Source organism: Octopus sinensis, linkage group LG5 (assembly GCF_006345805.1).
Source record: "Octopus sinensis linkage group LG5, ASM634580v1, whole genome shotgun sequence".
Taxonomy (NCBI): Eukaryota; Metazoa; Mollusca; class Cephalopoda; order Octopoda; family Octopodidae; genus Octopus; species Octopus sinensis.
In genome coordinates, this window is record NC_043001.1 from 64921961 (window position 1) to 64943341 (window position 21381).

General features: G+C 36.7%; 1 protein-coding gene across 2 annotated transcripts in view; it reads right to left on the reverse strand.

The window, feature by feature from the left end:
• The window catches only part of LOC115211853 (uridine 5'-monophosphate synthase), a 98042-nt gene extending 88887 nt beyond the window's left edge, over positions 1-9155 (reverse strand). The window contains exons 1-3 of one of the 2 annotated variants that reach the window (XM_029780576.2): positions 8956-9153; positions 5387-5485; positions 4815-4976 (exon numbers count right to left, since the gene is read on the reverse strand). In XM_029780576.2, coding sequence (XP_029636436.1) covers positions 4815-4976; positions 5387-5485; positions 8956-9081 — 387 coding nt within the window. In that variant the 5' untranslated portion in view covers positions 9082-9153. Of the gene's footprint in view, positions 1-4814; positions 4977-5386; positions 5486-8955 lie in introns of both variants that reach the window. The other variant, XM_029780577.2, reaches the window with a different exon arrangement.
• Positions 9156-21381: the final 12226 nt, after the last annotated feature.

Here is a 21381-nt window from a genome sequence, read left to right on the forward strand (position 1 = left end):
ATTTATATATGTGTGTGTGTTCTATATATAAATATGTATATATAATGTATATATATATATATATATATGTATATATAATGTATATATATATATATATATGTATATATATATATATATATATATATGTATATATATATATATATATATACAAAGTGTATATATCTGTATTTATGTATATTAAACTTTTTAATACTTTTTGATAGTTATATATATTTTTAAACAAATTATAATTATAATTTAATAATTTTTATTTTAAATTTAAATAATTTAAATTTTTCAATTTTATATTTTACATATTTTCTATATTATATTTTTATTTTTATGTTTTTGTTTTTGGTTTTTCACTGTTTTATTTGCCTATTAGTGGTTTTATCTCTAATTTAATTTATACATATATAATTTGTATATATAATGCGTGCACACACACATTATATATAAACATATATATATATATATATATGTATATATATATATATATATATAATGTGTGCATTATGTGGTCGGTCGGTTCAGCTGAAAATATGCACACCTATGTTAAAAGTGCTGGCAAGTTTGCATGACAACCACACTCTTACCCACACGTAGAGCGGGTCACCTTCAGCTAGTATCTCCTATAAAAAGAAATGCTGGTGAACATGCTTTGTTTGATGAAAAATGAACTGAGCTTCATTATGTTATTGAAATAAATAACAACTGCATTTGTCTTATTTGCAATGAACAAGTAACCGTTCATAAAAAATATAACATAGATAGGCATTTTGTGGAAATTTGAAAGAAATTGAACATTTTGACAAGATAATCTCCTTGAAAGAAAATCTGACCAAAAGACAAGCTTTTTTTAAAAGGCCAATTCTTGAAAGTTAATCAGTTACTCAAGCCAGTTATGTAGTATACGTAAATATTGCTAAAAAACTCAAACCACATAGAGGTGGTTAATTCATGAAAGAATGTATCCTTAATGCTGTTGAGAATATAGGCCCAGAAAAAATTAATTTGTTTGAAAATATTAACTTATCAAGAAGAACTGTTTCTGATCATATTAAAGATATTTTTGATGACATTCAAAATTTTCTAAAATCTGATTCAGCAGAATTTGTATTGTATTCATTAACTATTGATGAGACAACTGATCTATCTAATACTGCTCAGTTGGCAATATCTATGTATGTAATAACTGCAAAATTCAATATTTGGGACAAATTTCTTGCCTTGAAATCAATGCATGGAACAACTAGAAGTGAAGATTTATTTCAAGTGGTCAACTCAACCATGAAAGATTTTGATTTACCATACGAAAAATGAGTGGTCTTACTACAGATGGTGCTCCATCTATGGTAGGTCATGTAAAAGGGTTTGTAGCTCTGATTAAGAATGAATTTAAGAAGCATCTTTTGGATCTGGAAACTTTAATTGTGCGTCACTGCTTTATTCATATGGAAACTTTATGTGCAAAATCTTTCAACATGGGCAATGTAATGAAAGTTGTAACTAAGGCCATTAATTTGATAAAAAGCAAAGGGTTAAATAATAGAGAATTTAAAAAATTTTTTTAAGATTTTGAAGCTGAATATGGGGATTTATTGTACTATTGTGAAATGGTTAAGTAAGGCCCAAATGCTTAAGCGATTTTATGAACTGAAGGAAGAAGTGAAAACTTCTATGGATATTAAAGGTGTTCCTATTATAGAACTGGAAGATAAAAAGTTTCAAAGTGATTTAGCATTTTTAGTAGATATAACTAGTCATTTAAATAATTTGAACTTGAAACTACAAAGCTCCAATCAGCAAATAATCAGTTTGCTTTCTCATATCAAAAGCTTTGAATTGATTCTTCATTTATTTGTTACGCAATTGAAAAGAGCTTCACACATTTTCCAAAATTGAGTAAACAAAATACCCAATCAACAAAGGAACATTCTTACGAGAGTGAAAGTCTTTTGAAGAAATTTGAAAGTAGATTTGAAGAAATACAAGATAAAATCAAACTACATGTTTTTGAAACACGTTTTGATATGTATCCTGAGGAGGCTCCTGATTCCTTACAATTAGAATTAATTGATTTGCAGTCGGAAAACTTAATAAAATCAAAATACAGTAATCTGTTTTTTATTGAACTTCTACAAACCCATCAATCCTGAGAAATTCCCGTTTCACATAAAAATGCCTTGAAATCCGTATCTCAATTTTCAACAACTTATCAATGTGAGTAATTTTTTTCCAAATTGAATTATGCAAAAAATCGTCTTCATACCAGACTTACTAACGAAAACCTGAGTAATGAACTAAGAATAGCAGTTTCTTCAAAGACGTGATGTTCCTAAACTTTCAAAAAAAGAAGAAAAAAAAAAGTAATTTCATTCTTCTCACTAAACAAAGCCAGATTTTAAAGTTAAGGTTAATTAACTTTGATAAAATTATCACTAGGATAAATTTGTTCAAATATGTCATTTACACATAATACTATTTAGGTATTAATGTAATTTTTCAAAATTAAATTTGGTCTGTGCTTGACTGTTATGATTTCTCCAACATTAGGATAGGTATATTTTGCTTTGAAAAATATAAAATACCTCATAAGTAATATAAATGTCCTAAATTCAGTGGCGGCAGTAATGAAGATGTTATGCATTAATTTAATGTGTTAAACTTATCTTTATTAATGTATATTGAATTATACATAGATATATATACAGATACAAGAGTCAGAACTTGTGATTTGCCCACGGACCCTTTTCTTTGGAAATTTTTGCCCGCCACACTAAAAAGTTTCCCCACCCCTGATCTAAAACTTTGTTTATATATTTACAAATATACTTAATAGAGTTAACAGAGTTGCAGAATCCAACGTTGACTCTTGCTACCTGTACTTGTCTTTGCTTCTCTGTAGAATACTGATCATCTTGTAGAGACTGAGAACATTGTTCTCAGAAGCTTTTTCGAAAATTAAAATGGGGACTAAATGAAAAAATGGGTTACGTGAATATCTTCACAAGAGTGATTGAAATAAATGGTGATTGTGGAACACCGCATAGACGCGCGCACACACACAGACACACAGAGTATCAAACATCAGATGGAACGGACGTGTGTGAGAGAGAGAGAGAGAGAAGGAGTGTGATGTCATGTATACTTACATACATAAATATACATACGTCTTTTGTATGTATGTGTGCATGTCTGTGTGTGTGTATGTGAGAGAGAGTGAGTACCACTTAGACATCCCTGTCTCACATACACACACACACATGCACGCACACATACGTACGTACATACATACAAAAAAGATGCATACATATACGTATGCATGTATATAAGTATACAACAACACACCCCTTGACTGACTCTGTCTCACACAAACACTCATACAGAAATGTACACACAAAAACACACATGTGCATGTGTGACTGACTTATGTATGGAGAGAGAACATTGCAAACAATGAATGAAATATACATGAAATGAAAAAAAATCATATAAATAAAAGCTCGTTAAAATCTATTTTGTACCATATATTTTAATTTCCGAACTTAGTAAATATTGCTTTCAGTAATCTATCGTAGTTGATGGCAAATAGCGAATTAAAACTTGAAATGAAGACGTTAAAATAGAGAGCGAGAGATTTTGCAAATGAAAATGGAAAATTTCGCCATGGTTACATCAATATCAGAAGTTGACACTGAGAAACCTTTTTAAAGAAATGAATCATATATATAAAGCAATATTATTTATTTTTAATAAAAAAAACACTGAAGGCCCTACTATGTATCCAAGGTCAAATTATTCATGCAACCAAAGTATGGAAACAATTCACGCAGCCGTTTTTGCGTGAAATGTGAATACACACACACACACCTCTATTTTATATAAGATATATATGTATGTATGGATACATTAAATACACACTTAAATTAAAAACAAATAATGATATTCATTATCACAAAATGCAAAGTAACCTCAAAGTATATGTAAACTAGTATTTGTACAAAAATATAAATACACAGGCACCCCTCCCAACAAATACACACACACACATAGTGTATAAATATTAAAGTTGCAGTCATATCATAGAGATGAAGGATATATGGGATTAAAATAGTATGTCCCTTTGATCTTCACATCTACAAGGCTTTGAACTCAACTATGCAAGCAACCAAAAACATTTATAAAGTGCTCCCACTATCTTCAACAAGCAGTGAATAAGAAACATAAATAAGAAAAGAAAGTGACTAGTACAGCTAAATCAGCTTCCAAATTAGCAGAAGACAAAATAAACTATCTTCAATGCAATTGAGCAAGAATGTGTTAATGGGCTTAAATTGATCTTTTTCAAGAACAATATTAGAAAATTTGAGCTGCTCTTAAAGAAAAGACGTATCAACTCTTTCTGGTTTATCAATAATGCAGCTTCTGTAATCTAGTAAAAATGAGAACTGCATTTTCTCTTCCATCAAATTTATGTACAATTTATTAACCTGTCTTAAACAATAAGTTATCGTTGTTACAACGCTGTTTGATGCCATGCTAAAGTTAAATATAGAACTTGAATTCATGCAAGTCAAGTCTTAAATGAGGCATCAAAAGTAGGTAGACAAAAACAGATTAAAAAGGTACAGATAACAGTATAGTAATTAAGGCAAAATAACTGACTATAGGCTGTCCAGAGTTTTTGAATTCAGACATCCTTCAATTGAGGGATCACCTGCTTTTCTTTACTGTAGTAGCAAGACATAAGAGAATAAAACTAACTTGTTTAAATCACATTATTGATTATAAAATAAATAACAAATAATAGAAAAATAATGAGTCAAAAATACCAGAGCTGTTTCTATAATGCTGCTTCCAGATGTAACAACATCTTCAATGATCAAACATTTGTCATTTTGTTGAAAATTACCTTCCACCATTTTCTTGGTCCCATAGTCTTTAGCTTCCTTCCTTTTAACCAACATAGGTACGTTGTGATTGACTGCAATGCACTGAGAAGTATAGTAAAGAATAAATTAGCTCATGTAAGCAATTATAAATAGTTTTTGATTAAATAAATTTAAAACTAGAAATTTATTTTCAATAAATATCTATAACCAACAATTTATACATCCCAAAATGTTAGAGAATTTTGAAGTTGTATATTTGAGCAGAATGAATCGCCATAAAGCAAAAACAAGCTATGCTTCAATGTATGTATAAAATATTCTAAATACTATACAATAAAGACAAAAATTCCCCCCAGTGAGGGGGGAACAGTTATTCAAACCTGGTTAAACATCAATGCATTTCTAGAATGATGTAACATCATATTGTGTTACTGACTCCTTTCAACAAATAAAACTCAATATTAAATAGGACTAAACCAAAATTAACATTATGTAGAAATTATAAGACTTACAGTGGCTAAAGGAAGTGCAGTGTAAGGAACACCACATATTCTGGCAAAGTCCTTCTTTCCATCTGGAAGGCATTCATACATCATACTTGAGACTTCATTCTACCATAAAAACAGTAATAATTATGAAAAAATTAATGATCATGATCTTAATTATCATTTTAATGCTCTTATTTCCCTGCTTGCATGAGTCGGATGAAATTTGTTGAGGGAAATTTTCAACATCAAATGACAGTGAGATTTATGACAGTGAGATTTATTTACAACTAGCAAATCATATAACATGGAGACATCCACACACCCACATGCATATAGATATATATGCATGTATACATGAGCGGCAGGTGTGTTTGTGTGGTAAAAAGTTTGCTTTCTAACCACATGGTTGGTTCAGGGTTCAGTCCCACTGTGTGACACCTTGAGCAAGTATCTTCAACTATAGCTCTAGGTTGACTAAAGCCTTGAGAGTGGATTTGGAAGTATTTGTGTCTGAGTATGTGTGTGTGTGTGTTTATATACATGTCTATGCATGTGCATTAGTCTCCTTGCCTTGACATCAAATGATAGTTGTAAACAAGTGTCATCATCATGCAACACTGTCCTTTGTTTCCAAGCAAAACATCTCTGATGGAAAAACATTACCTTACTTGGAAACAGGTAGGGTTGGTGATAGGAAGGGTATCCTGCTGTAGAAATTCCACTTCAACCCATGTGAGCAGAGAAAAGCGGACGGATCTTTTCGCTTTGACCGGCAGATTTTTTTAGTAATTTCTTTGTAACTAAACACTTTTAAACTTCGTATACTGATAGAATGTGCTTATAAAACATCTTTTTCTCTTGGCTTTACCCTGTGACCATAAAATGAGGGGTCACTCGTAAACAGAGCTGGATAACAAAACCGTTCCCTCTTTAGTGTCCACCCATAAATTATGATCCTAGTATCGATCTATTGCATTTCAATCGGCGAAGTTTCGTACGACAAACGAAACATCGCCTTTTTCGTTTAAGAAAAGTTGTTTAGAGCAAGTTGTTTTACACCTATTACGCTGTTTTTGTTTTTGTTTTTGTGCCCGGTTCAGACGCTTTCGGAAATTCCCGATATAAATTTTCCGAGGCCTCTTCCCCACCCCTCTTTCGCGAGAGCGCATTTTTTTTGTCATATTCGTTTAGAGCAAGTTGTTTTACACATATTACACTATTTTTTTTTTGTTTTGGTGCCCGGGTCAGCCCCTCAGACACTTTCGGAACTTCCCGATGTGAATTTTCCGAGGCCTCTCCCCCACCCCCCTTTCGCGTGCGCGAATTTTTTTTTTCATATTCGTTCATAGGAAGTTGTTTTACACCTATTACACACATTTTTTTTTTGATTTTCTGATAATCGTAACGCCCTATATTAACCGCCTTTTTTTCTTCAGAAATGTAAATAAACCCAATCTGTTTCTTAAACGAATATATAATATGTAATGTGTGCATCTGTGCAACAGAGAGGAAAATTAAAACTGCATATGTTGTGAACTTAGAATATGTGTTTATTAATAAAAGTTTAATTAAACTTTTATTAATTAAATTTTATTCATACGAACGTAACTGATATGAAATGTCATAAATAACAGGGACATTTTCATATGACACCGCCAGAAAATGTTGTTGACACACTACGGCAGAAATCGTTTTCACCTCAATAGACGTCATTGATTGCAAGAAAATAAACAACAAATATCTTACAAACTACAGAATTTTCACAATAAAGCCAAGAGAAAAAGATGTTTTATAAACACATTCTACCAGTATACGAAGTTTAAAATTTTTAAGTTACAAAGAAATTATTTTAAAAATATGCCGGTCAAAGCGAAAAGATCCAAGCGGACATTAAAATGATGATACTATATATTAATGTTCGTTTATAAGTCAAATCATAATAAAAACAATTTTACATTAAACTGAAGGATTACTCAATAGGGTACATATTTATCAATTACAAGAAGGTTGCTATGTGTGTGTCTATATACACAAACATATAGTGAAAATTTACAAAAAAAACATAAGACGAAGACGGGTGTGTAAACAACAGATGTATTAGTTTAATGTGGTCCATTGCTGTGATATAAGCATCCTCAAAACAAAATGTATTCATGGGGAGAAAACTATTGAAAAACATCAATACATGTGAAAGTGACAAAGAAATTAGGAAGGTGGTAATGGAATGTACTAGAAACAGCAGCCGAATCTCCATTAAATCACACACCTTTTCGTCTAAAAAAAATTTTTTTTATCGAAAAAGCTTCTCAGAAGCTACAACAATGCGAGGAAGCGCATTGTGACCAGCGATATGTAGCAACATCCGACAGTCTAGTCGGTACAGTGATTTGTGTTGTTTTGAGACGAAGGGACAGTTCCAAAATGCCAAATTCCTCTTCTCCCCAGGGCACACGAACTCATCCAAACTTAAGAATCAACATGGCTTTGCTAAGTCAATTGATGTGTTTTCCGTTTGACTTAAAACTTTTGCTACATATCGCTGGTCACAATGCGCCTCCTCGCATTGTTGTAGCATCTGAGTGATGCCACCCTGAGGCTAGACGGGTAGGGTTAAAACTGTGTCGATCGTAGTAACGTGAAACGAAGCCTTTTGCTCAAAGCCTTTTCGGCGCGCTTTTCCTTTGCATGCAACTCTTTTCTCATGAGAAGAATATCTCCTCTTCATTTTATAACTCTCCCGTCTTTTTCTTACCATTTCACCATCGTCACATCAACAGAGATATTAAGGCTGCACAGTAGCAGTCGACAAGGCATGTATAACGATTAAATAAAAAAAAATTGTCTATATCTTCGATCAGTCATTATTCCATTGAGTCAACCTCATTATTTTCTACATTTTCTACATTACTTCAAAAGTTCCCGCAAGCCCATATGTAAAAAAAAAAGAAGTTTTTTACGGAAATCGACGGAAAGGTCTACTAGAGACGAAAGATCGCCGATCGCCCAAAGGCGATCTTTCTTTGTTGTATTAAGTCCACTGTGAAAAACAGAAATTCGCAAAAATTTTCTGAAAATTCCTAAAAATGAAAAAGTTGTGGGGTGTCGGTGTGCTTTAAGCAGAATTCCGCCGAAACATTTTTCTCTAAGGTACTACAAATTGAGATCAACTCCGAAAGCACGTGTTGCAAAATGACACACGAGGATTTAAAGTACCCACATAACACCTCATAACATTTTTTTAATTTATGGGAATTTTCAGGAAACTTTTGTGAATTTGTGTTCAACATTCAGGAATTCATACGATTATAGCAGAAAACTCCAATAAATAAAGAAGTTGTGAAGGGTGCTTAAAGTAGAAATATAAAGGACAAAAATTAAATAGTTCGGTGTTAATATATTGATTTCAAATTTTGGCACAAAGGTCAGCAAGTTATGAGGAATAATAAGTCGATTACATCGACCCCCGGGACTTATTTTATCGACCCCAAAAGAATGAAAGGCAACGTCGACCTCGGCGGAATTTGCTCTCAGAGCGTGGAAAACAAACGTGCTTAACGATTTTCCATACTATTAACAAAGTATAATCAGCTTACCATAAGTTGCGGGAAAGACACTAGTATTCGGAAATCAAAGTAAATCGGTGCTTCAATACCACTTTTCAAAGTAAAATTCCCGAACTTGACACATCCTATATCAAATAACTTTACGATAAGCTCCATAGCGCTGGACGAAGAAAAATGGCTACAAATGAGTTATTTCCCCCTGCTCAGTTTTGGAAGTTCTTTTTTCATTTCACTACAGATTTGTGTCCCCTGATCCCGATTTGTTTTTAACAAAATTTTCAACTAATACCGCTTAGGGACTGTAAATTCTGAGTATCTAATGATTTTTTTTAAAAGAAATTTTCCGATCGGGTGGGGAAAGGAGTTTCGGAAAATTTACCCGACTTTTTTCTTTCAAGAAAACGGGTATCTTTTAATGAAATTTTATACAAATACCTTTCGAACAGCATACTCTTTACTCTTTTACTTGTTTCAGTCATTTGACTGTAGCCATGCTGGAGCACCGCCTTTAGTCGAGCAAATCGACCCCAGGACTTATTCTTTGTAAGCCTAGTACTTATTATAACGATCTCTTCCGCCGAACCGCTAGATTACGGGGACGTAAACACACCAGCATCGGTTGTCAAGCGATGTTGGGGGGGGGGACAAACACAGACACACAAACATACATACACACACACACATACATACATATATATACATATATACGACGGGCTTCTTTCAGTTTCCGTTTACCAAATCCACTCACAAGGCTTTGGTCGGCTCGAAGCTATAGTAGAAGACACTTGCCCAAGGTGCCACGCAGTGGGACTGAACCCAGAACCATGTGATTACGATTATCAAAAGAAATTCGTTGGGAACATTTTTTCCGTGGGTGGGGGAGTTTCGGATCTTTTCAAATGTGTGGCCAGGAGCCCAGATCTTTCTACTTAACTAAATAATTTGAAACTTCGTATGCTGGTACAGTGTTTCAAAACAAGACACAGGTTGGAACTAGTTTATTTGAGAAAAATCTATTTTATAACTTTAATCGTAGATTAAAACTGCGAATTTTAACCAATGAGATTGCTTGTTTTCATATTTAATACGTTACTGCATTCTGTTAGTGTGACGTAGAAAGCAGTTTTGTGACATACACCGAGTAAAAAATTTCATCGTTATTGTTTTGTTTACATGTTAATATTAAGCGTTACGCATATCAGAAAATCAAAAAAAAAATGTGTGTAATAGGTGTAAAACAACTTCCTATGAACGAATATGAAAAAAAAAATTCGCGCACGCGAAAGGGGGGTGGGGGAGAGGCCTTGGAAAATTTATATCGGGAATTTCCGAAGGCGTCTGAACCGGGCACAAAAACAAAAACAAAAACAGCGTAATAGGTGTAAAACAACTTGCTCTAAACGAATATGATGAAAAAAATGCGCGCTCGCGAAAGGGGGGTGGGGAAGAGGCTTCGGAAATTTCCCATCTTCAGTCCACGGCCTTTAAACTAAGAAAAAATAGTGTAATTGGTATAAAACTACTTGTTCTAAACGAGTATCAAGAACACACACTCACACATGAATCATAAACTCCGTATTTTTGTACATATTTCGCAAAAAAAAAAAAATAATAAAGAGAAGAAATTCTGGAAAAAGTGAAGAAATGTTGGATCTCCGCCATGTGAATCAAAATACGTGTCAGAAACATCTTGAAATACTACAGAAATTATGTTACGAAAATGATAATGATAATTTGTTTTTGTTTTTGTGCCCGGTTCAGACGCTTTCGGAAATTCCCGATATAAATTTTCCGAGGCCTCTCCCCCACCCCTCTTTCGCGAGAGCGCATTTTTTTTGTCATATTCGTTTAGAGCAAGTTGTTTTACACATATTACACTATTTTTTTTTTGTTTTGGTGCCCGGGTCAGCCCCTCAGACGCTTTCGGAACTTCCCGATGTGAATTTTCCGATGCCTCTCCCCCACCCCTCTTTCGCGAGAGCGCATTTTTTTTGTCATATTCGTTTAGAGCAAGTTGTTTTACACATATTACACTATTTTTTTTTGTTTTGGTGCCCGGGTCAGCCCCTCAGACGCTTTCGGAACTTCCCGATGTGAATTTTCCGATGCCTCTCCCCCACCCCCCTTTCGCGTGCGCGAATTTTTTTTTCATATTCGTTCATAGGAAGTTGTTTTACACCTATTACACACATTTTTTTTTGATTTTCTGATATGCGTAACGCTTTATATTAACCCATTTGTTTACATACCATATGTTTACTACGTCACCAAATTGGTGGTCGAGACGGAGTAAATAATATGAAGCCGAAAGACGGAATACCATTGGTTAAAATTCTAATTATTAAACAATGTTAAACTTAGAAGTTACAATTCCGTTTTCATTCTGGTTTACAATTAAGTTTACTTTTGACACATTCTACCAGAATACGAAGTTTCAAATTGTTTGGTTCAGTAGGAAAAATTTGGAAAAACTGGCTTCACAAATGAAAAGACCCGGGGTGGATGATCAGGAAGCCCACATAAGTTGGGATTTCTCCGTTTTGAGGGCTATTATTATATTTTTTTTTCACCGCAACCATCGAAATTATATGGCGGGGAGTCTTTTTTCCTGAAAAAACAGTTTTGAAACTTTTTTCATTCGTCTTCCGGACTGATTTTGGCCATTTTTTTTTTTTTTTTGCACGACACACATGAAAAGCGGCACTGTCATGCCTTTGGTTGTCAGAAGTGAAAGTAGTCAACTTCGTGTATTTCCGTCAGCTTTATACCTTCGTTAATTTACGCCGTTTACTTACGTACCACCACGCTGTTAAGGTTTATAAAACAATTGAAGTTCAGTTTAAAGTTTATAAATAAATACATTTCATGTGTAATGTATACACATGTGTATATATATATGTATACACATGTATATATATATATGTATACACATGTATATATATATATATATACATGTATAGACACATCTTTAATTAAACTATTGACCGCCTTAAAACGGATTACAGTAAAATAATAATAAAAAAAAAAGAATTTTGTAAATATTTTCAGAGGAAAAAGTGTTAAGGGAGATTTGGACAAGATCCTTTAACTGTTGTTTCTAGCACATCTGTCCTCGTTTCTTTTTCACTCTTTACGTGTCAATATTTTTCTCCCTTTAAACACGTTTATTCTTTTATTTGTTTAACTCATTTGACTGCGGCCATACTGGAGCACCGCCTTCAGTCGAACAAATCGACCCAAGGACTTATTCTTTGTAATCCTAGTACTTATTCTATCGGTCCCTTCTGCGGAACCGTTAAGTTACGGGGATGTAAACACACAAACATATATACAAATATATATACGACGGGCTTCTATCAGTTTCCGTCTACCAGATACACTCACAAGGTTTTAGTCAGTCCGAGGCTATAGTAGGTGCCACGCAGTGGGACTGAACCCGGAACCATGTAGTGGGTCAGACGCTTTCGGAAATTCCCGATATAAATTTTCCGAGGCCTCTCCCCCACCCCTCTTTCGCGAGTGCGCATTTTTTTTTGTCATATTCGTTTAGAGCAAGTTGTTTTACACATATTACACTATCTTTTTTTTGTTTTGGTGCCCGGGTCAGCCCCTCAGACGCTTTCGGAAATTCCCGATGTGAATTTTCCGAGGCCTTTCCCCCACCCCCTTTCGCGTGCGAGCATTTTTTTTTTCCATATTCGTTCATAGGAAGTTGTTTTACACCTATTACACACATTTTTTTTTGATTCTCTGAATGGCGTAACGCTTTAGTTTAACCGACTATATTTCTTTTAATATTTAGATAATATTTTTATTAAGTAGTATTATATTTAAGTAAACTAGTTTTTATTTTATATCAATTTTATGTTTAACTTTTTTATTGTGTGATATATTAAATCTATAGATATTACACATTGATATTATTATAATTAGTTTATATATTGGATTTGTGTATATTTGAACTATTTCCAATTTTTTATTGTATTATTCATGACTGGTAATACTATTGGGTATATTAATTAGATGCTAAATCATATTATTACATTTAAAATCCAGATAGATTAATTTAATCGTTGAACTTAGTAACTTAGTTTGTTTATCAATATTATTTAGATCTTGCTATTATTTTGAGTTTGATCGTTGTTATTATTATTATTATTGTTATTTACTGGTTTTGTAGAGGACTGGTGATTGCGATTGTAAATCTTCATAGTGTATTGTTCATTGGTTCAAATATTTTTGCACCTTTCTATAATTTGGGGGGGTGAAAAGTTTTTCTTACTTTCCATTAACAAATCATTCTCGCCATTATTTCATTTTTATATATATTGATAGATATAAGTTACGATAGATATTAATTCTTATATCTATTTAGTTTTTTTTCTAATATATATATATATATATATAAATTAATAAATAAAATATATGCATACATACATACATATATGTACGTACCTACATCTACATGTATATATACATGCATATATAAATATATATATGTGAGTACAGGACACCACAAATAGACGTATAACTCAACGAGAAACAAAAACGTAAAAACAAACATGGAAACGGACTTTTTTTAACAACGAAAAACAGAGTACAAGACAAACAATACAAGGAAAATTCCCCTTCATCAGCTGTCCCTAGTTCGACTCCATGCGTGTTTCGAAGGTAAGGACAGAACACGACTCGTCGAACTAACCCTTCCTGCGAAAGAATTAAATAAAATTCCTTTGCAGAGGGGTAAAAACAAGGAAAGAAAAAATGTGACAAAAACAGGACGTAAAAACAATACAAATAAAAAAACAAATACAAAATAAAAATACAAATACAAAAAAATACAGTACAAGTAAAGAATAAAAACAGGACAAGGAAACAAACATTGAGGGCCTTTTTTTTAGCCTAGACGATGGAAAAATTAAAGAGCGCAGGAAAAAAGCATGTTCACTTGTAGGAGGCCGCCAGCGAAAGGAAGTGGTCGACTCGGCTGTGTGAGAGATGAGGAGGAGTTAGAGAGAGAGAGATAGAGAGGAAAGGAAACCATAAAGGATGAAAAATAAGGAGAGAGACAGGCAAAGAGGAAGACAGACAGGAAGGAAGAGAAGGTCAAGCAAAGGGTTACAGGGTTTCGCGTCATAATTATATATAAAAACTTACTTGGAGAACAGAAAAGAAACGAAACGACGCGAGGGCGCTCAGTCATGCAATAAATTAATAAATAAAATATATGCATACATACATACATATATGTACGTACCTACATCTACATGTATATATACATGCATATATAAATATATAATATATATATATATATATGTATGTATGTATAAAGTGATCTAACGTATTACATATAATTTAATTTGAGAATTGATTTCGTTAGACAATATATTATTTAATTATTAGGTGGCATATTTATTATGTAATATTAAATTTTAAGTTAATTAGATATTATATTAATTGATATTTAGTCAACTATGTTGTAGATTGATATATTAATCTATGGATACTACACATGTATATTAATTAATTGTCTATATTTGAACCATTTCTTATTTTGATTACAATTTAATGACTTGTACTAGCATTGTGTTTTTTTAATTAATTTTAAAGTATTTAATAATTTAAGTATTGTTTTAGTGTTCACTTAATGTATATTTAGTATTTTTCATATCTCTATATATAAAACTCAACTTGTGTGTCTGTGTGTGTGTCTGTGTTTTTAACTTCCCGGCACATCTCCTCCTAGCCAACAAATCGTAGAACCACCAAAAATGGGTCACTTAAAGTTTAGGCGAATAAAAATTGAACTGCGCTATTTCTGTTCTGAAATTCATCTCGCAATTGCAAAAATCGATAATGTGTTTGTTTAGGCCTTATCCCATGCATTGAATAGTGAACTTTACTCAGTCAGCTGTTTGACGTGAACTGTGTTCACCACGCGTGCAAGCATGCGTAAATTGCATGAAAAATTTTAAAAAAAATCAAGATATAAAAACGAATCGCCGTGAACATTGTAGAAATTCGGCAAAGAATTTTTGAAGGAGTCGGTTGTGTTTTTTCACGTGAGCCAAAATATTGTTAAAATTGTGTTGAAATTGTTTGTTTAAAAATTGTTTGTTAAATTGTTATACTGAACTTTAACTGGTGTTTGAACCAGGAAAACTTTGTTATTCCCCTCCTTTAAGGAGGGGAAATAGTGTGAAATATATTGTGTGTTTTGACACAATCTAACAAAAAAAAAAATCCATTTGTGTGAAAATGGAAAAAAGAGTTGAACATTTTGCCAATGAAGGTTCACCTTCAAAAAAAGAAAATATTGTAGGTTCACCTACAAAGGAAAAAAATATTGTAGGTTCACCTACAAAGGAAAAAAATATTGTAGGTTCACCTACACAGGAAAAAAATATGATGAAAGCAGAAAATTCGGAAACAAGTGTACCAGCAGTTGAAAACGTGAAAAAAACGGTTAACTTCGCAGCCGCAGCCGGCAGAAAAACCGAACATATTTTACCAGAGGACATTGATTACGACAAATACAAGGACAGGTACAAAAGGGAGGGGAACAACATAAAAGCCACCCTCCCACAAGAAATAAAAACCAGCACCATGAAGAAAACGGTAATTTTTAAATCTTTTGTAATTAAGGAAAGAAAAATAGAAAAAATAACAAAGGAGCAGGCCGAAAAGTGTCTCAAACCAATATGGACAGACATTGATTTCGTTACATGGGGTAAGAAGTATGCAACCATAATGGTTTACTTTAAAGAGGAGGAACAGGCGAGGAACACTCGATCAACCCTCTAAAATCAACAGATATAATTCTTCTCCCTTCGTATATGGGAAGAAGAACAATAAAAATCAAAATAGACGACATACTACCAGAAATTGAGGTAGAAAGCCTCATTCCAGCCCTATTTATGGGACTGAAAGAAAAAATCAACATTATAGACATCGTCAGAACCCAGAAGGAGAATTGGAAGGGACAAGCACTACAAATAATAGTGCAAGCGGCGCCGGAAACGTTAGAGGAGGTGCCTGAATTCATTAATTTCGACGACGAAATAAACTTGCGGGTGGTGGTCGAAGGGCGTAAGCCCAGATGCTACGGGTGTGGAGAAAAGGGCCACATCCGAGCAGAATGCCCCACCCGCAAGAAAGAAGAAGAAGAAGCAAGGAAAAAAGCTGAAGAAGAGGAGAGGAGGAAGAAAACGACTGAAACAGAAGAAGGAAAGAAACAAGAGGGGGATGACGATTTCGTGATACCCAGAAAAATGAAAAAAAGAAAAAATACGGACGTAAATATACCCAACCATAATACAAAAAAGAGTAACACCCAGGGGGGGAAACCCACCCCACCCAAACACGGTTCTCCACAAAAGGAAAAAAAAGATAAGACCCCCCCAGACCAACACGAATCACCCCCACCCCACAGTACCATACATTACCCTCCCCTCCAAATGACCTCCCCGTGCTCCTCCCCTACATACTCCCCAAACTCCTCCTCCCCCTTCTCCCCATCACCCCCACAAAGCCCCCAAAAGAAAATCACGGAGTTCCAAGTAGTTTATGCAGCCATCAACAAAGACAACGACAGTTTAAGCAGCGGAATGGGAAACATCCCAACCGCTGAAAAAATACAAACGCACAGAAAATTTTTAAAAAATGTAGAAATATACAAAATGGATTTGCTAAACTTTAATATTTTAAATGCGCAGTATTCAGGGGACATAAAGGGTCCGCGGCTCGATGTACACGAGTCACTTATTAAAGCGGACTTCACCCCCCGACCAACAAGGACACCGACATAAAGGTAAGTAAATGTCTCGTATTTGTGTAGGATGCGTAAATGTGCGTGGCCTGATGGCGAGCCGGAAGCAAGGGCGCTTCCTAAATGACATCAGGTCACGGGATTTAGATGTTGTTGTTGCCACAGAAACCCGGTTAAAAGGGCCAAGAGATCTGCTCCCGCTGTTCGACGGTTACGAGGGAATTATCTCTCCAAACCCGTCGGTCGGCGGAAGTGGGGTGTTGGTCCTGGTGAAAAGGAACCGGGTTTCTGGGAAAAAGTTGATTTTTGCAGATCCAGAAGGTAGGCTGGTCGTCGTTGATTTGACGTTCAGCAGTCGTAAGACAATCAGACTGGTTGCGGTTTACGCCCCCAATAATAAGGGGAATAGTGAGTATTTTCGGAACCTGGAGAAGTTTCTCAGTACATCGTGCCCTTTAGTAATGTTAGGAGACTACAACACAATCTGCAATGTGTGGGTAGACTGTGTAGGCTCGCAAACAGACAGGAAAGGAAATGCCTGCTTCCTGGATCTACTAAGACGTTTTGAGCTGGTAGATCCATATAGACTGGAACATCCGGACGCTCCATTGTGGACATGGACAAACAGCGACGGATCGTCAAGGTCATACATAGATAGGAGTTTAATTAGGAAGGTAGATAGAAACCTAGTTAAGAGTCCACAGCTCCACGTAGTCAGCTACAGTGACCACAAGATGGTCACCTGTAAGCTAGACGTAGATAAGATAAATAGAGGTCCTGGTTACTGGAAACTTAATACGTCCCTTTTGGCGATTAAGGAGTACAGTGACAGGATTAGGTTGATGATCCAGAGGGCCATAACCGGCTCCATTATCAATAACAAATGGTGGTATGCCCTCAAGCGAGCCATAAGATATGAGTCTATTAGATATAGTATAGATCTCGTAGCTAGAGAGGCTAGAAAAGAAACTACTCTAGTTAAGGACCTAGAGGAAGCAATGCGAACTGGCAACGCGGCTCAAGTGAGGGCCAAGAGACTGGTTTTAAACCAGCACCTCGAAACCAAACACATGGGTTGCATTGTCAGAGCTAGACAACGTACAATGGGGAGCGAAGGAATTAATGCCGCGAGATGGGCCCGAGTGGTGGAAGCCCAACGTGGCAACGATGCCACAATTCGATCTCTGACGAACCAACAAGGTAAGTTGACAGACGAGCCCGAGGAGATGTGTCAAGCTTTTCAGGACCACTTCGCCCAGCTCTTTGGGGGTGGCGGCGGGCCGGATGAGAGGAGGGACCTTACGGACCTCCTTGACGGACTGCCGCGGCTCTCGGGGCGGGACGCGGAGTGTAGTGAGAAGCCGATCACGCCTGAGGAGGTAATAGAGACCATGGCAGACTGCGGTGCGGGTAAGGCGCCGGGGCTGGATGGTCTGCCCTACGAGCTTTATAAAAGTATGCCGGACTTGTTCGGGGACTTACTGGCGGACGTCTACGCGAACTGGCAGCAGAATGGGTTCATACCCAGATCTGTGCGCCGGGGAGTGGTGACACTAGTCAGGAAGGACCAGAGCAAGGGGGACGTCATTGATAATTTCAGGCCCATCACTCTGCTTAACGCAGAGTTGAAGATTTTGGCCAAAGTGTTATCGAACAGATTGGCGCATGTCGCGAATGGACTGATCGGGAAAGCGCAAACGTGCGCCGTACCGGGCAGAACCATTCAGGATAATCTCCATCTAATTAGATACACGATAGAGGGAATGGATAACGATCCCGGCAAGGGAGGGGCAGTGGTCCATTTAGACCAGTCAAAAGCTTTCGATAGGGTCGACCATCGTTACCTGGTGTCCGTCCTGGCTCAGTTCGGCCTGGGTCTTGGCTTCCTCAGGTGGATCATACAATTGTATGACAACGTCGACTCGGTAGTTCGGGTGAACGACTTTATTTCTAAGGCGTTTAAGGTCAAACGCTCGGTCCGTCAGGGATGTCCGCTCTCCCCGCTTTTGTATGTAGTGGCTCTCGAGCCGCTGCTGCGAAAACTGAGTGGCATCCCGAGGCTGCCAGGTCGTGGAATGTCGGTTTCGGCGTACGCGGATGACATCACTATCATCGTGACCGAAATGGACCTCCTACGTAAAGTAGGCAAGGCCATAGAGGTTTACGAGACGGTGACAGGAGCAAAGGTTAATCGTGAAAAGTCAGTCGGCACCTGGAGAGGCAAGTCGATGCCTCCAGACAGCGTCGTGGGACGTTGGACGGAGGGCCCGATTAAGTTGCTCGGGGTCTGGTTTGGACCAGGCCTCCAAATAGAGAAGAACTGGAGCGAGGTATCGAGCAGGGTGACCGCAGTAGTCAAGACCTGGTCTTGGCGGTGGTTATCCCTGAAAGGTAGGGCGGAGGTAGCCAATGTGTTTATCGCATCGGTGATCACCTACCGCCTTGCCGTCGTGCCTTGCCCGGATTCGTGGTTGAACAAGTTGGAGAGACAGCTCTTTCACTTTTTGTGGAAGGGCTCGAAACCACTTGTGAAACGCTCTATTTGTTGTCAAAAACCGTTACAGGGTGGACTAGGGATGCCGTGGCTAATGATGCGCAGAAATGCGCTGAGGCTAAGGCACCTGTGGCTCCATCTGGATGGTGAACGGGTGTGGTCTCCGCTGGCGAAGCAGATGTTTCCCAGGTTCACCAGTTTCGGTGGACGGGAAGACTGGTATAACCGTAGATCGAAGTTGGGTACATGGTACACGGAGTGCCGTAAGGCACTCCGATTATTCCGTCGCTCGGGCAATGCCTGCGGCAGTGGTTCTACCGCTGTGTTTTATAGAGGTTTTGTAGAGGCCGGTAACGATGATACGCTAGGGGAAACCCTAGGTTTCGAGGATAATCAGCTGGCCAGTCTGTTCCAACGTACATTCGGGCCGAAGGCACTGGATAATTTCCAGAAGTCTTTGGCTTGGCAGTGTTACCGAGGAGCCTTACCTGTTCGGGATAAACTCGCAAGGCATGGTGCCCCAGTCAGCCCGACCTGCGCGAGATGTAGGCGAGATAGGGAAACCGTCTCGCACGCGATCGTGCGGTGCCCGGAGGTGACAGACATGTGGGTTTATGCCGAACAACTGATGTCAAGTGGAGGAAGAGTACAGCTATCAGCCGAATCCATTGTGAATATCAGCCCACCTGATTTCTTAACGAAAGAAGGTAAGAATTGTTTTCTCTCTGTGGTTTCAATTGCGAAACAGGCAGTATGGAAGACGCGGGTGAAAGGGATGCTAACAGGCGACTTCATCTCCGGTTCTAGTCTGGTGGAATACTTCAAATTCCACCTGAAAAGACAAATAGAACTTGAGAGGAGGAGCCTGAGTAAGAAAGTGTTCGATGAAAGGTGGAAGAATGTGGCGAATAAAAGGTCCCTCACAAATGCGAGATAGACCTGGAAAAAAAAAAGTAAACACAAGTCTAAGTGTCGTGGCGGGGAGCGTGGGGTCCGCGGACCCGCCCCACTGCATTCTGTCAATTTGTAAATGTGTCTTTGTAATTGTAATTGTAATTTCATTCGATTTTATTGTTCAGTCAAATTTTTAAATTGATCCCACAAAGCATCTTATTGTATCATCATTCGTGATTGTCATGTTTTTGTCTATGTAGCCCCTAGTGGGTAATAAAGAATTTGAAATTCGGCAAAGAATTTTTGAAGGCGTCGGTTGTGTGTTGAAAGTAAGCTAAAATATTGTTAATAATTGTGTTTGATTTACCTTGTTGAAAATTTGTTGTTAAAACGTTGTTTTGAAAATTTGACTGGTTTGTGAACCAGAGAACTTTGTTATTCCCCTCCTTTAAGGAGGGGAAGTATTGTGAAATATATATTTTGTGTGTTAACACAATTTAACAAAAAAAAAAAAAATACATATATCCATTTTTGTGAAAATGGATAACAAAAAAGTAATTACCAATGAAGGTTCACCTTCAAAGGCAAAGAATGTAGGTTCACCTACAAAAGGAAAAATTGTAGGTTCACCTACAAAAGAAAACAAAGCAGGAGAACCTGAAACAATTTCACCGACAATTGAAACAGGAAAAAAAACGTTCAACTTTGCCGCCGCAGCAGGCAGGAAGACAGAGGACATCGACCCAGAAGAAATAGACTTCGAAGAATACAAGGAAATGTATAAGAGGGAGGGAAACAGCATAAAGGCTACCCTCCCCAAAGAAATCAAAACAAACACGATGAAGAAAATAGTGACTTTTAAATCGTTCTTAATCAAGGGGAAAAAATAGGAAAAATTACAAAAGAGCAGGCAGAAAAATGCCTAAAACCAATTTGGGCTGACATAGAATACGTTACATGGGGAAGGAAGTATGCTACAATTGTGGTATACTTCAAAGAAGAAGAAAAAGCGAAGATTCATTCAATCAACCCCATTAAAACGAGTGAAATAATTCTTCTTCCCTCCTAAATGGGGAGGCGTACATCGAGGATCAAAATAGAAGAGATCCCGATAGAAATTGAAGTAAAGAGCCTCATCCCAGCCCTATTCATGGGGATGGAAGGAAAAATAAAAATTATCAACATAACCAAGATTAAGATGGAGAATTGGAAGGGACAGGCGCTGCAGGTAATAGTGCAGGCTGCGCCAGAGACGTTAGAGGAGGTCCCCGAAAGTATCGACTTCGATGACGACATAAAC